General features: G+C 38.3%; 1 protein-coding gene across 2 annotated transcripts in view; it reads left to right on the forward strand.

Annotated features, from left to right (window-relative positions):
- Positions 1-16643, forward strand: part of MAN1A1 (mannosidase alpha class 1A member 1) — a 179589-nt gene that overhangs the window by 43683 nt on the left and 119263 nt on the right. For both annotated transcript variants that reach the window (XM_060030030.1, XM_060030031.1), the window contains exons 2-3: positions 3388-3484; positions 6047-6162. In XM_060030030.1, the coding sequence (XP_059886013.1) occupies positions 3388-3484; positions 6047-6162 (213 nt within the window). The remainder of the gene's footprint in view (positions 1-3387; positions 3485-6046; positions 6163-16643) is intronic.

A 16643-nucleotide genomic window follows, 5' to 3' on the forward strand; every position in this document is an offset into this window, starting at 1 on the left:
TAAGCTTCCATCTTATCTATTAGATTATAAGCATGATAGACTCATGTACATTTCCCTGCTGGTCCTTTAGCATCTTATCACGCATAGTGTAGCGGACACTCAATAAGTGGCACTAATTATGCAGCCCTGATGCCAATTGATAACAAAGTGCTAATCAAAGAATCTTCAATAAGCATAGAGTCAAGGAGAAGTCATGCTATTTTTTGGATATTTCATGCCTAATTCCAGCTTCTCTGGGTCAAAACAAAGGATTACTATTACAAAATCGCATTTATTTCCCTTCACACTGTATGTTAGCTGTATGACCAATGCAAATATGAATATTCAGGAAAAAATAAAATTCAAACAAAAATCTTTGGTTTGTTTTCAGTTTATCTTTTTTTTATTAGGGTTTCAGTATGGAGTTTGAAATCCTAATCAACATGGAATTAGGCCTGTTTTAATCTTTCTACCTCAGATGTCAGGCTGCCTAACCCTGATTAAAGTGATGAAAGACTACGAAACAAAATGAAGGAGCCTATGAAGATGAAGGATTAATCCTATCTATGGACATCTTTGTGGTTGAATTTTAAAAGTGACCTTCTTGTCCTGTCAGCTCCTGAGCATACTGAGTCTGGAAAGAGTAAATGCTTTCATTCTCATGGTCCCTTAGCTGGCTAGTGGCTTAATACTGTAAAATTAGAGGCTAGTAGCATTTTGATGCTTTCAAATATTTGTATGTCATAAATCTGAGTTACAAAGTTGATTGTATATATGACCTGTGAATTTAATCTCATTGTTGTTCTACACACACACAGACACAAACACACACATGAAGTCTTATTTGGCTTTAAAGTGGTAAATCATTTCCAGAGGTGACCAACCACTGGAATCCATGACCAATATGGCTGTTCCTCATTTCACAGATTCTTGGAGAAACCACTCTTAGAGCTCCATACAGGGCACTTTGACCACATTGTTTTCTTTTTCTTTTCTAACTTTGCACATAGAAATCCCATGGGATGAGGAGCCCATTTTGAGAAATGGGTCACAGCAACTTTTGAAATGTAGGCAGATAAGCAGTTGGTGTCAGATTTTCTCTTTGGGGGAAAACGAGATAAGGAAAGTTAATATATACTACAGTGGTAACTCAGAGAGGTTCTGTTCTAGTGGTACATTGTATAAATGATAATTTTGGACAACAGTCTTCTATAGGAAAGTTTTCTGCTGTCTTTGAGTTATTAATAGTACATGGCACTGGTTTCGATTCAGACTTGGAGCTGAAACAAATCATCATAACATTTTTTTTTTCTGTTCTTGCATCAGGTGTATTCCAAAAGCTTCTGAATTTATCCTTGGAATAGGAATGAAGAGTTTACCAAATACAGTACATTTAATGGGAAAACCAAGTCAAATTGAGATGTAATCTCAAGGTGTTTTTATACCTAGTGTTCATGTACCTAGTCTTTTCAGAGGCTCATTGGTTTTTGTTTCTGTGATGTGAATTTAATTGATCTCAATATAGGCTTAAAATTCAATAAGCGTGTGATTATTCGCCATGTGTGCCGGGAGCCATCACACAGGCCACATTACATGCTCATGTAATCCTTACATGCACCCTGTGAGGAATTATGATCCCAAGTTTTCAGATAAAGAAAGTCTCGCAAAACTGTGACTCATCCATGATTATGAGACTAATTGGTGATATGATAGGGATTATAAATCAGGTTATTTTACCTTCAAACCTTTTATACTGTCCAACAAAATTAATTTATAAGAGAAAATCTCAAAAACACTACGAGATCCACATTCTATTGATTGTTAGAAGATCAGCAATCTGATTCATCAAAGGAAGATTCTGTTGCCGACTCATTAAAGGAAGTTGATGCAGTGTATGGTTAATGCCGTTGGCTTTGGAGTCAGACCAACACAGGGATGAACCCTGGCTCCACAGCTGTGGAGAAATGTCATGACTTTGAGTAAAGTTGTTTGTGTTTTCACTTCTAAAAGTCTCAGTTTCTTCATCTACCAAACAATGATAATACAACGCATTTCATAACGTTGTAACAAGAATTGAATACTATACTGAATTTAAAGCATTTAGCAGAGTACCCAGCAGATAGTACAGATTTTTTGGTAGCTATTATTAGTAGCAGTACTGGTGAGATAGGAAGAAAATATACAAATTGATTAAAGAAAGATGTGCATTATTGTTTTCAGGGACATATGAAGACTTTCTTATTAATAAAATTGTATTGATCTCACTGCAGATTTTTAGTGATAAACAGCCTTTACATAGTATTTATACTTTATGTGATGCTTTTTAAGATATTTTAAAATATGGAGCCAGATTAGAATATTTCCAGATTATGTCCATATTTTAATTACTGTTGCTAATGGATTGGGAATAGTGGCATGAATAAATTCTAGACAGGTGAGGAGTCCTCAACGCTTTTAATAAAAAGTATGCAAAAATAATTATCTACAGTATATTCTTGGAGTCATTGAAAAAAATTTGTACAACTATTACACGATAGTTATACAAATTTTTGTATAACTTTGATAGGTTCTTAGAGAACAATTTCTCCCCTTGAAAATTATTCACTTTCTGCTAGAGTTAATATCTAGCACAATAGGTCAGAAATTGGTCTATAAGTCAGGAGAAATTGATTGGTTTTCATTATATGTAGATAAATTAATTTTGTTAAAATTAAAAAAGGTATACAACTGATTTATGGCAGAGAGTTTGGGGCTTTAAAAACATTCCTGGTACAAGGAGTCTAGGTTGGGAATATGTAGAATTAGTCTTCAGTTACATATGTGCACACAGATATGTATGCAATTAAAGATTAATTATACTAAGCTGAAGTTTTCCAAAATCTATGTATACCCGTAGAGTTTCTTTTTTTCATTTCCTATAGATATTTAAAAATATTTCTCCATATAGACTTGGTCAAGATACATCAAAGTGTTTAAAGTCATAACTTTTGGATATTTGTCTATATACTAAGTACAGAGAACCTTATGCAAAAATGTGAATTTTAAGTATGCAGTCTCTGCAGATTTAATGCATCATGAGGATGAAATAGATAAATGTAAGAATGGTTCATCCTTTTATGATAAGCTAAGTTTCTGTTGCTGAGAACTGACTTTTGAAAATATGTATATGAAATAGGATTAAATGGATTAAAAAAATCTCCACTTGTAAACATAAAGGGATGATGTGTATTTGTGTGTTATGTGTGTGTTCCAGCTTATTCATACCCTTTGTCACCCTTTTAATTATCATCCTTTTAACAAAGCAGTGAGTTTTAATGTTTTAACCTTTAGGTCTTCAATATATGATCTATTTTGAAACAAAAACATCTCAAATTCAAAATATAATCCCGTTTTCATTTCTTTTCTCAGATGATGAAACATGCTTGGAATAATTATAAACGTTATGCCTGGGGAAAAAATGAACTGAAGCCTGTATCAAAAGGAGGCCATTCAAGCAGTTTGTTTGGTGAGTAGAGTGTGCTTTGGCTCCTTACTGACAGTAACTTCTCTCCAATCGACTGAACTTGTGGGTGATGGAAAAAGTTTGTGTGATCCTCCAGACTGTGTTGCTAGGAAACTTGCATACCTGATGGAGTTGTCTGCAGGGAATGTGCATAGTGTGTCCTTCAGACAGAGCACTGGCTGCACTTTAGAACCACCTGCATCCCTTGAAAAAATACTGATGCCTGGGGCACACTTCCAGAGATCCTTATTTAATGGATATGGGCACAGTATCATGATTTTCAGCTCCCATGTGGTACCAAGCAGAGGAGCATATGTTGGCTGCATTAACTGCTTCCTGTCAGGTAAAAGCTGTGTCTTTATCAATAAGCTGGCCAAGGCAGCCAGCCGTGGTGACCTTCACTGTATCTCAGTGACTCTCAACATTGGCTCTAAATTTCTCCTGTTTTGTGCAGTGGAAGAGAAAGTGAGGATGGAGTCGTCAGTTATTTAAACTTCCATTTATCCACTTTGGCATCATTTTATTGCTTTTGGTCCTCACAGCATCCCTCTGTGATGAGTACTCTAGGTATTAAAAACATTCCCATCGTGGAGGTGCAGAAGCTAGGTAACAGAAGTGTTAGGTAGATTCCTTGGGTCACAGAGCTACCCAGTGCCCTTCTCACTGAACTCAATTCCTCTTCAGTTCCCACAATTTTGTCTATAAGTAACAGGATGAAGAGGAGGGAACCTTGGTCTGATGCTTCTGAATTCACCATAGAAAAGGTGACTTTCTATACTTTAACTAAAGGTGTTAAATAGTATCAAATCATATAACAACAGTATCAGCTGACACTATGTGCCACGTGCCATTTGTGCATCTTCTCATTTAACCTCATTATTATATGTATTTTATAGATGAGAAATACGAAGCTGAGAGAACAGCTTGCCCAGTGTTAGCCACCTACTAACTGGCTGAGCTGGGACTTGAACCCACATGTGGCTAAGGTCAGAGTCTGCTCCTAATCACCCCATTATGCTTTTCCATTTATTTAGGACCTTCCATGTGTTTGGCTCTCTTTCCAGCACTGGTGTTAAGAAACACAATACAAGTCTCTGCAAAGTTCATGACCTAGTGCAGAAGACGTATGTGTAGATAGTGAATTATCAAAGCACCAGGTGGTTCAATAGATATTCATAGGAAGTTCTGAAGAACCATAGGCTCTCTGGTAGGGAGAAAGGCATTGCAGGAATGGTTAGGGAGAGCTGGAAGAGTGGGGAAAAGGCTGGCTGGTCGATCACAGTGACACACTTTAGAGATGAAAAGAGCCACACCTGGAGTCATGGCAGTACAAGTGATTTCAGATGTTACTAGAGTAGTGTTTTTGAGGACACGGTGACTAGTTAACATGGGTGATGGGAGGTAGGAATTGAAGAGAGAAACTCAGAAACTTCATGCAGACTCAAAGGTCCTAATTTTTTATTGTTTACTATAACTTTTAAAAAATTTTAATTCTATTTTTGCTTTTATCTCTATAAGTTGTTCACGGTATTAAGAAGTCAGTTTTGTGTAAATTTGCCATAGTCTTTTTTTTTTTTTTTTTTTTTTTTTTTTTTGCGGTACGCAGGCCTCTCACCGCTGTGGCCTCTCCCGTTGCGGAACACTCCGCATGCGCAGGCTCCGGATGCGCAGGCTCAGCGGCCATGGCTTACAGGCCTAGCCGCTCCATGGCATGCGGGATCCTCCCGGACCGGGGCACGAACCCGTGTCCCCTGCATCGGCAGGCGGACTGTCAACCACTGCGCCACCAGGGAAGCCCGCCATAGTCTTTATCGAAGAGATTACTTGGCTCTCTGTTAATACAGTGATAGTTTTTTAATTTATTATTAAGCCTTAAAAACATACTGAGTCTCTTAGTATGGAATGTGGAGGTGAATAAGACATGACTTCTCTATTCTAAGGAAGTTTACAGACTAAAAGGAGATGCATAAAAGTAGTTATAATGGAAAACAGAAAGTGGTGAGTGCAAGAGCAATGTAAAGTCTTCCTGCCGAGGGAGTTCAGAGGAAATACATGAGAGTCACGACTGGCTAGGAGGATGGGAGGAGAGGTTAGGATCAGTCAGGGCTGCAAAAAGAGGGGGTAGAATTCCATTTTTGAGTAATGGTTTCTTAGAGCTATCACTAAACAATTTTAGATCTATTTATAGTTTAAGAGTTTTGCACAGGTGCACTTTGATGTAATTACATTAAAATTAATAAGTGTGTTGCTCCTTGGTTTCAGGTCTTTTTTTTTTTTCTTGCTAGAGAATGCAATCCCAAATGAAATTTCTAAGAGATTCATTTTCTGCAACTCAGAAGAGACTTTAAAGATTAGTGTACCAATCTATAACCTGTGATAGTTTTCAGTTTGGTTTTGATGCAACTTTTCAATTTTCTTTCACTGAAAGATGTTTAGACTGTGTTCAGTATTCTGGTTTACCAGTAAATTCAGTATTATCCACTTCCTTTCCAAGGTGTGGTCAATGTGCATGTATGGATCTGTCAAAGGTGTTTTACTGAGTAAATATTTTTCTGATATTTTCAGGTAATATCCAAGGAGCAACAATAGTAGATGCCCTAGATACACTTTTTATTATGAAAATGAAAGACGAATTTGAAGAGGCAAAAGCATGGGTTGACGAAAATCTAAATTTTAATATGGTAAGTTAAAAAAAGCTGCCAATTCAGTTCTTAAATCTCAGTTAACATAAATAAATTCTCTTGGGGGGCAGATTATTGTACTGTACCCTAGCAGAAACAAATAATGCAGTTTTAAGTAGTATCATACTATATTCTTAACTTGCCCTCCCTTACTACACAAATCCATGCCTTTGTTTTTTGGCAAACTAAGAGTAAGGAAAAAGAAATTAATATTTATTAAGACCTACATGTGCCAAGTATTCTTGTTCAAGTCTCACAACAACCCTGTGAGATGGGTATTATTTTCACACCTTTACAGATTAGAAATCGGAGCCTCAGAGGCTTATCTAGACCACACAGCTAGTTGTGTGTCGGGGCTGTGAGCCTAACACAGGTCTGTGTGACTCCAGTGCTCATGCTTTTGCACTGCACCATGGCGCATTATTGTGACTTTGTTAGATGAACGTTTGTTAAATGGAGCCCAGGGTGTCATGGTGAGCTGCAGTTCAATGAAAGACCACAAAAGAAATTGAAATAGAGAAGTTTATTACTTAACAGGTCCTGAGAAGGTACATGACTCACCCGCAGGGGCCACACAGGGAGATCAAGGCAGACTACAGACAGACAGAAAGACAGGACCTGGGGCACATGCCGTTATTAGGGTGGGCGAAGTGCTTTGGGGTTCCAAAGCTAAGGCCAAATTGGTCAATTCAAACCAATTGGTAAGCTCCACAGTGGTCTTTTCTAAGGGGTGCACAAGGAGAAGGCCCTGGGAGGTGGGGGAGACATGATCACAGAGGGAGTCATATCAGGAACTGACATTTGCTTGGGACTCTGGGGCTGTTAATCGAGGGCACACTCTTGCATGAGGGGCTAGTGTCCGTTTAAAGCCCCTGCAAGACACTTGGCAAAACAAAATGGCTGCCGAGTCAGTAATACCATGAAGTAGCTCATCTCAACACTCCACGTGCATCCAGGAGCAGCTGCATCCACTTTCCCATAAATAAGCCTTTAACCTTTGTTGACTGTAGACCCTTATCAGTTTAAACTTTTTTTTTTCTTTTGGCCACATCATGTGCATGAGAGATCTTAGTTCCCTGACCAGGGATTGAACCCATGCCCCCTGCAGTGGAAGCTCAGAGTCCTAACCACTGGATTGCCAGGGAATTCCCAGTATAACCTTTTGTCAATTTATATATGAAATATTTTTTTTAAATTTCATATATGTACTTTCATTTTTAACAAACCTCAATACCCACTGTACACCAAGGAAAAGGTTCATAATTAAGGACAGTGGACTCTTCTAATACTACTTCTTGATAATTAAGGAGGGCTACATCTTGTTAGAGCTAATCTAATTCCACAGTCATTGCTTTACCTTGTAATGAGGTTGACAGAGAGCTTGTTTTAAGAACAGGAAAAGTTGACCCTGGTGTTTTTGAGTCATTCACTTATGTTTGCATTATTGGTGTTTTTTTAAGTTCAGTTATACATACTCGCACATATACACGTGTGTGTGTGTGTGTGTGTGTGTGTGTGTATGTGTATTCTTTTTCAGATTCTTTTCCATTATAGGTTATTACAAAATACTAAATATAGTTCCCTGTGCTATGCAGTAGGTCCTTGTTGTTTATCTATTTTATATATAGTAGTATGTATCTGTTAATCCCAATTTCCCAGTTTATCCCTCCCCCTTTCCCCTTTGGTAACCATAAGTTCGTTTTCTATGTCTGTGAGTCTATTTCTGTTTCATAAATAAGTTCATTTGTGTCATTTTTTTAGATTCCACATATAAATGGTATCGTGATATTTGTCTTTCTCTGCCTCACTTATTTCACTATTGGTATTATTTTTAATCTGAGATTACTTTGCAAAAATTCTTGTAAGCCTCTTGTCTATCTGGTAAGCATTTGATAATATCTGTAAATCTCCGTAACCAATCACAAGTAACATGCTGTATGTTGAGAATGGACAAAGAAAGGGTGTTTCCCTGCTGACCCCTCTGCTTTGTGGAGCTCCTGTTCTCCCACAGACCAAGTGAGAATACCAGCATGGTTCAGAGTGTAAAGGTAGCATAAAGCAGAGTCTTTTTCCTACCTCTTTGGATTAAAAATGTATATAAATTAAAAGTTTTAATATTTTGTTCCTACTCCTCTAATTAATTGCCATATGTACCCCATTTTGGAGATCACTGACTTAAAGTACAAGCAGATGAGTCTATGTTTAATCTGCCTTATAATTGAATTTAGAATATAAAGGAGACAGTATTCCAATACAAAGGGACCTTGGAGATTGATGTGTTCAGTCTTTTTATTTTAAATATGAGAAAACAGGCCCAAGGAGTGAGGGATTTTGTAAGGTTCTACAGCTCTTTGGTTGAATATGACGTCTGGTAGCTCGGATATTACCAATAGAACTGAGTGTGAAAAATTAAGGCAATGAACAAAAAATTAGATTTCCTTCTGACGGTTTATTTCTTAATAATACTTTTTTCCTGCCTTGTTATTTTTGAGTAAATTCAGCTACCTACCAGTAAATAATAATGAGCTTGTCTTCAGCTTATATATGGAGGAGAGAATGGAAAATGTGTTTCCTCCGCTGTCCCTCACCTCCAGAAAGGTAGGGGAATGAGAACTAGATTCTTCCAGAGTCTAATGATGGAAGACGGGAAAGTAGACTTTAGTGACGTGAGACCCGAATAGTGTCCAGGTCCCTTGTCTGGCATATATAGCATTACTGCCCCAAACCTCCCCCAAATACTGCAGCAGTTCTTTGCTTTCATGCCCAGTGGTAGCCTGAGAAACTCTGGAATCATTTATTTAAAAGGACTAAGCAAAAAGGCCTCTCAAGGTAATAGACAAGGTAACAGAAGGCAGTTGGCTGGCCTCAGACCATGAGCAGGTGACATGAATGTATTCCATGGACTGTGGGGACCTATTAGGAAGCAGAGGGAAACTAATAGAGGATATCAGAGTATTTATTTATTTATTTTTATAAATTTATTTTTTTATTCTTGGCTGCATTGGGTCTTTGTTGCTGCACGCGGGCTTTCTCTAGTTGGGGCGAGTGGGGCTACTCTTCGTTGCGGTGCGCGGGCTTCTCATTGCGGTGGCTTCTCTTGTTGCAGAGCACGGGCTCTAGGCGCACGGGCTTCAGTAGTTGTGGCACTTGGGCTCAGTAGTGGTGGCTCGCGGGCTCTAGAGCACAGGCTCAGTAGTTGTGGCTCATGGGCTTAGTTGCTCTGCGGCATGTGGGATCTCCCCGGACCAGGGCTCAAACCTGTGTCCCCTGCATTGGCAGATGGATTCTTAACCACTGCACCATCAGAGAAGCCCAGAGTATTTAGAAGAGAAGAAGAGCAAATTCTTTGGCTTCCTTACTTGTAAGATAAAGGGATTAGGCTATAGGTTGAGTGATGGCTAAGATACTGAGCTTTGTTTCTTTAAAATTGTATTTTTGTATTTTTATAAGATTTTATTCAGTGAGTTAAAAGATTTTTATGTAAAAATATCGTTTAAAGACTGTTATTGATAGTCTTGGGTTATACCCTTCAAAATATACTTTAAAAATATACTTTTAAAAGCCATAGTCACAGGTCTCGAATTTCTGTTTATTTTACTATTCCTAATTTGAAGGGTCTTGAAACATATTTGTTGCAGTTCTTTCTTTGGGTATTGCCGTATTTTCCTTTGAAAATATAAAAGTTTATCAATAATATCTAAATGATAATACTTCCCATATCAAAATTAATAACAAACATAAATTCAAGACAGCTATCTTGATTTACTCTCCTAATCATTTTTTTTTGAACGCGTTGGGTCTTCGTTGCTGCTCGCGGGCTTTCTCTAGTTGCGGCAAGCGGGCTTAGTAGTTGTGGCTCTTAGTTGCAGTGCGCATGCTTCTCATTGCAGTGGCTTCTCTTATTTTGGAGCACAGGCTCTAGGTGCGTGGGCTTCAGCAGTTGTGGCACACGGGCTCAGTAGTTGTAACTCTCAGGCTCTAGAGCACAGGCTCAGTAGCTGTGGCACATGGGCTTAGTTGCTCCATGGCATGTGGAATCTTCCTGGACCAGGGATCGAACCCGTGTCCCCTTGACAGGCAGGCAGATTCTTAACCACTGTGCAACCGGGAAAGTCCCATCTCCTAATCATCTTAAAGTGCTTCAACTTACAATTTTCTAGTTGGTTTTATTGTGTCCCATTAGAGAATTTGTCTTATATTCACTCGTTCTACCCACAGATTCAAGGGATTATGTCAACAATTACACCGTTTTTTTTCCTGAAAAATAACAGAGGTATTGGTGGCAACAGTGACTTTATTTTTTACTTTAAAGGTCCAGATTGGTCTCTTATCCAACCGGAATGCCATCCTATTCTTCAGGAAAATAAGCTGTAGGGTTCTCTATCTGAAGGTTGTAAATGGACCTCAAAAAGCAACTTTGGATCTTCTTGAATGCCTGAATGAGTTCTTGACTTAGGTCCAGAGCTCCATGCCATGGAGCATGAAAGAAGTGACATTTGCCTTAGTATTGCTCTTGTAAAAGCTCTGTTTTAGAGCAGCATTACATCCTAATGGTGCAGATAACTGAGTTAATTATCCTGTCGGATGGAGTTATTTAATATTTTCTATCCGAATGCTAATCAGTGTCTGCCAAGGGTGATGATTTGGGTTTTGGCTATAAGGATACTGATCTGTTCCCTCTGACCATAATTAGTGATATATAGATTGCACTGCTACTTGAGGGTGCTTCTGGACCTTCGTGGTAAAACCAATCTACTGACAGAGAGAAGATGTTGATCTTGCCTATCTTTGTGGCCCAAAGAATTTGCACTTTGTTCATCTAAAGAGATTTATCATGTTACTTAAATATGAAGTTAAAAGCTGCTCAGACATATGTTATACTAAGCTATAAAGTTTAATGTTGCTATTTAATCTGTTAAAAGGAGTTGTAATCCTCAGAATGTTAATACAACACATACTTTAAAGTACCATTTATAAATGAATGTGTATGCTAAGCCTAAACATAGGCAAGTCTTATAGACAATAACCTCTCTTTAAGCAATGAGTTTGTAAAATCTCATGTTTCCACTGGTTCTCAGTAAGGTAAAGGATAGTTACCATATGTTAGTAGCGGAGCAATTGTTACTAAACTGTTATTGCATTGGTTTGTAGTGGGACAGTTGTTATTAATGCTTGCTTGTTCCTCGCTTATAGTTCATTGAGTAGAAAGCTGACAGGATGTTTGGAGGAATAGCTAGCAAAGAAGTATTCTCTAATCTTAGGGCTCAGAGAAATACTCTTTAAAAAAAACAGCTCTAATAATTGGGGCCAAACACTGAGAAGAGGATTAAGATATTTCTGAAAATGAAAGTTCTTTTCCAAGAAGTCTTTTTCAATTTAATGCAATCAATCAGACCTGCCCTGCTGTATGGAATCATAAGTTAAGAATTAAGGAGAGGGCTTCCCTGGTGGTGCAGTGGTTGAGAGTCTGCCTGCTGATGCAGGGGACACGGGTTCGTGCCCCGGTCCGGGAAGATCCCACATGCCGCGGAGCAGCTGGGCCCGTAAGCCGCTGGGCCTGTGCCTCCGGAGCCTGTGCTCCGCAACGGGAGAAGCCACAACAGTGAGAGGCCCGCGTACAGCACAAAAAAAAAAAAAAAAAAAAGAATTAAGAAGAATTCCTTAAACTTGATGCAGGTTTGATTCTGAATAATTATCATAAGGCCTGAAGGTGCAAAGAAACAATATATCTATTCTTCAAGGAAAGTCTGCGCCTCTGTAGTTCTGCAGTCAAAAACTGTGGCTGAATCTGTTCTCCAACCTAAATTTGTTATTAAAATGGTCAAGCCCATTATTTCACTTACTAAAATCCACTAAAATCTATCATTTTATAGATAATTTTGGTAAATAAGTTGCTTATAAAAAATACAACCTAATTTCTCTGAGTTATTTAAAATACTATCTTGTAAGAGGTTGATCTTTTAGGCACTCAGGTTGAAACAGGGATTTTGAAGTGTTCACTTTCCCTCTTGTCTGGATATGGTTAGATTCTTCATGCCTGTGAGCTCCTGATCTGTTTATTTGAAGGACACCTTTCCCAGTAGAGAGATGGAGGATAACGTGAAGGGTGGGGGGAGGGAGCCATTCAAAATGGTTTATTGAATTAAACTTTTTTCCATTTTAGCAAGTTTTATCACTTTATCTCATAATTTTACATATACGTATAGTAAGCCAGAGGACAGCAATACTAAAGAAAGGGATAAACTTAAGGTGGAAATTATCAGTCTAAGACATCTAAAGCAATATGAGAGATAAGTAGTGAAGCCTAGTTTTTCCATGATTTCACCTCTTGATTTTAGATGTAAACTTAATTATACCATATATTTTATTAAATTTATGTATGATTCTGGTTAAGTGTGTTCTTTGATTCAAAGGCTGTTGATAGAGGAAACTCAAAGTGAAAGAGCGGTTTCTCCAGTCCACATGGTTTTGTGGGTAGGCCTTAAGCTAAAAATATTCACCTTCCACTTGCTCATCAATTGTGAAATTAACTAGCAGGTACGTGCAGTTTAAACAAAGACTGGATCTGCTTCTCAAACTGGTGCTCACATACAGCTATGTACTAGAAGCCATGGACTACGTGGGGCATATTCCTGGAATGTGACCTTACTTAAAGATTTAAGGGATTTAATCTCATTTAAAACAAACACAGATTGAAGGAGACTACAAAATCTACATTGTTAAGATAAATCCAAAAGATTTTAGTGTTGCAGTCTGTTTGGGGCTTCCCTCCTTTACATACTGTTCTCTGCCTGCCCTAACCCCGCTCCTGTCATTAGGGTAAGTCACTGGAAAAGTTTTAGAACATCTTAAAAAATGCTGCATGAATATTAATAGGATGCATATCTTCATTTAGATTTAATAAGTTTATTTTAATGGAAATCAGAGTCAGAAGTTTATAAAATTGGCCTCAAACCCTCAGATAGTAGAAGTTCACTTTTGAAAACCCAGATATCGTATAAATTGTATCAAGCCCAAAAAGAAGCTTGGTCAGGATACTGTATTTCAAAAGAGGATTTGAAACATGACTCCCATGAGAGTCAGAGAAGGTATATCAGTTTGCATTCTAGTATTTAGAAGATGATGATTCTGGAGTTTCTGATTTTCCAAGAACCCCTGAGGAAGCTAGGCCTTATTGGTTTACTTAAGCTGAGCTTTTGTGCAGCGGTAATGGCACTTATTTCATTGAGTACTTTACCTGTGGCAGGCATTGTGCATGGTGCTTTACATTCATGGACTTGTAGCGCCTTGTACGAAATGCACTGTCCCTTTTTACAAATGAGAAAACCAAGGCTCAGAGAGAATATGTGACTTGCCTGGGATCTTGCACTCAGTGGGCTTCTGAACCAACCTTCAGTCCCAGGTCTTTCTGACTCTAAGGTAGTGTTTTGATAGTCTGCTGCCCGCAGTCGAGCCAGCCAATTTATGTTTTTATCTTCTTAGTGTTTTTCATCAAAGGATCTGTAAAGAGTGACCTGAAGTGTATAAATTTCAGTCTGCTGACCTAAAACATAATATAACCCAAAATGTTAAGAGCTCTCAAATTAAGGTTTCTAAATAATTTAGATTTAACTTTGGGGAAAAAAAAGTAGAAAATATTATATGCTGGGAATTCAAATGTAATTTTGGTTTTCAAAAGAAGGTAGATATGATGACTGTTGAATACAACTAATGGTGATGTAACTTCCTGAGCGAGATCTTGAAAGACAAGAACACAAGTAACTGGGAACCTGTATGGATTCACTAACAAGCCAGATTTGCTTCTTGGATAGGCTCACCAAACCGTTAGATCTGAGAAATTCAAAAGACAGAGCACTGACCTTGAGCGTGGCACTTTGCAAAACCGTCTCAGTATCTCACAGACAGCGGAAGATAAATAGAATTTAGGTTCTAGAATACATTGCTGGATCAATAACTGGTTGTACCCAGTAGGTGACTGATGTCTTGCTGAAGATGTATTTATGATGGTGTTTGACATGGCTCAGTCTTCTACCATGCAGTAATTTTCATCAGATGTTTATATAAAAGTCCTGATTATCCAAAATTTTCATAGGAGGAAAAGAGAATGAATGTGTATCAAATGAAGCCAAAGCTAGTATAAGAATATAAAATCATCTTAACAGACTTAGTAGGCAGAAACGTGGAGGACTATTCTTAGGTTTAAAAACTGAAAAACACAAGTACAAATTGAGAATGATAGGATTTGAGGGGTTTATTTATTAGATTTTATTATTAGACATTGTTACCTTTAGACGTAAGAAGTATAGCTGTGTGAGCCAAAACAAATTAACGATTCGCTTTCTCTTTCCTTATCAGTAATTTTGTGGAATATTAAAGCTTTTACCAATATTTATGTAATACTCATTCAGAGTAATACACATCACAGATAAATTTTTCCCATGTAAAGTACTTTAATCAAATTGTATTAGGTGCATATTACAAATTATGAAATACAATTGAACGAACTCACCAGAGTCTTATATTATGATGCTTTTGCCTAAGTCTGGCCTAGTATGTGTCTCTCCCAAGTAATATTCATGACTTCCTTTTGCAAGAAAGTTTTTGAAAAATTTTTTTAACTTAAGCAATTACTTAGCTTTAATTTGTTAGATCCTTATACCTTTTTAGAGAAAGCATGTGGAAATTAAAGAAAATATACCTCTTTTTTTTCTTCTGGAATTGTTTTCGCCCACTAAAATGTAGACTCCATGAATTTGAGGACCTTATGAGTCTTCATTGCCATGTCCCTAGAACCTAGGACAGTGCCTGACACATAGTAGTTGCTTAATAAATGTTAGTTAAAGGAAATAATATCTCAGATGATTGTGACTAAGCTGATCTGCTGGATATGTGACTCCATATATTAGTTTGCTGTTAGCCCCTGTGATTTCAGCGAATTGTTTGACACCAGGCAAAAGTGAACAGTTACTGGGTAGGCCTAACAAACATGAAAAGAAGCTAACAAAAGCTTGAAGCTAAAACCATACACAAGCCCCTGTGTCCCTATCCTCTGAAGCAAAAGCCTTTTTCTTTAGTCTTCTAGGCCTCCCCTGAGTCTCAAAAGGCTGGCTGAAGAGTTAATGATCAGGAAATATGAAGATGTAGAAACAAAGAATAGCTGTTGGGCCAGGAAACTGGTAACAGGTTAGACTATAAATCCGCCACATCGCAGAATCACCGAGTTCCCAGTCCCCTGAAAGATATACATAAAGGCCTGGCAGACATTCCTATGTTCTTTTTACAGGAAGCAGGCCCACACCAGATGAAAACTGCTGACCACAAGCACATAGACCCTAGACCATTTGAAACCAGACGGTTGATGACGCTTGACATTTCACCTTGATGCCAACCAATCCGAGAATGGTGCACGAGCTGATCACACACCCTGCAGCCCCTCCCTCACACTGCCTTTAAAACCCCTCCCCTGAAAGCCATCGAGAGTTCCGGTCTTTTGAGCACGTGCTGCTCATTCTTGTTGCTTAGTGCCCTACAGTAAACGTTGTACTCTCCTTTACCACACACAACATGGTGTCAGTAGATTGGCTTTAGTGTGTGTGGGCAAGTGGACCCAAGTTTGGTTCGGTAACAAAGTGTACCTACCATCTATTGTAGATTAGCTGTGCTAAATTATCTAGTAATAGAATGTAGGACAGATCCATGTAGTAGTCAAATATTGTAAAATGATAAAAGTATTGGCAATAATTACTAATTATATGCCACAATTATATGACCATTAATAAAGATACTTGATGCGTTATCATGTGAGGTGATGTAGGAGTCAGGATAACAGCTCTAAACCAGGAATCAGAGTAGTCAAGTTTAAATCCTAATTCAACCACTTATTTATTTATTTATTTATTTTGCGGTATGCGGGCCTCTCACTGTCGTGGCCTCTCCCGTTGCGGAGCACAGGCTCCGGAGGCGCAGGCTCAGCGGCCATGGCTCACGGGCCCAGCCGCTCCGCGGCACGTGGGATCTTCCCGGACCGGGGCACGAACCCGCGTCCCCTGCATCGGTAGGCGGACTCTCAACCACTGCGCCACCAGGGAAGCCCTCAACCACTTATTAGTTGTCTGACCTTAAGAAAGTCATAGTAACCACTATAAATCTCAGTTTCTCCATTTGTAAAATGGATGTAAGAACAGTAATTATTTCACATGGTTGATATAGGACTAAATGACATAGTCCATGTAGAGATTAGCACAGGATATAGAGCTTTGTAAATAATAATAAAAGCAAGCTATTATTGATGTATATAAGAGCTGTTTTAACAAGGTACAACATATATTATTATAATCTCCTTTATGCAAAGATAAAATTTCTTCTCAGAGAAATGTGATCATCCCAGACCACAGACAGAACATTTGGGAACCAGCACTAGAACCCAAGTCACTCCAGCTTCAAATCCTATTTACATTCTAGCTGTGCTACTTTAAAATGGT

Source organism: Delphinus delphis, chromosome 14, assembly GCF_949987515.2.
Source record: "Delphinus delphis chromosome 14, mDelDel1.2, whole genome shotgun sequence".
Classification (NCBI taxonomy): Eukaryota; Metazoa; Chordata; class Mammalia; order Artiodactyla; family Delphinidae; genus Delphinus; species Delphinus delphis.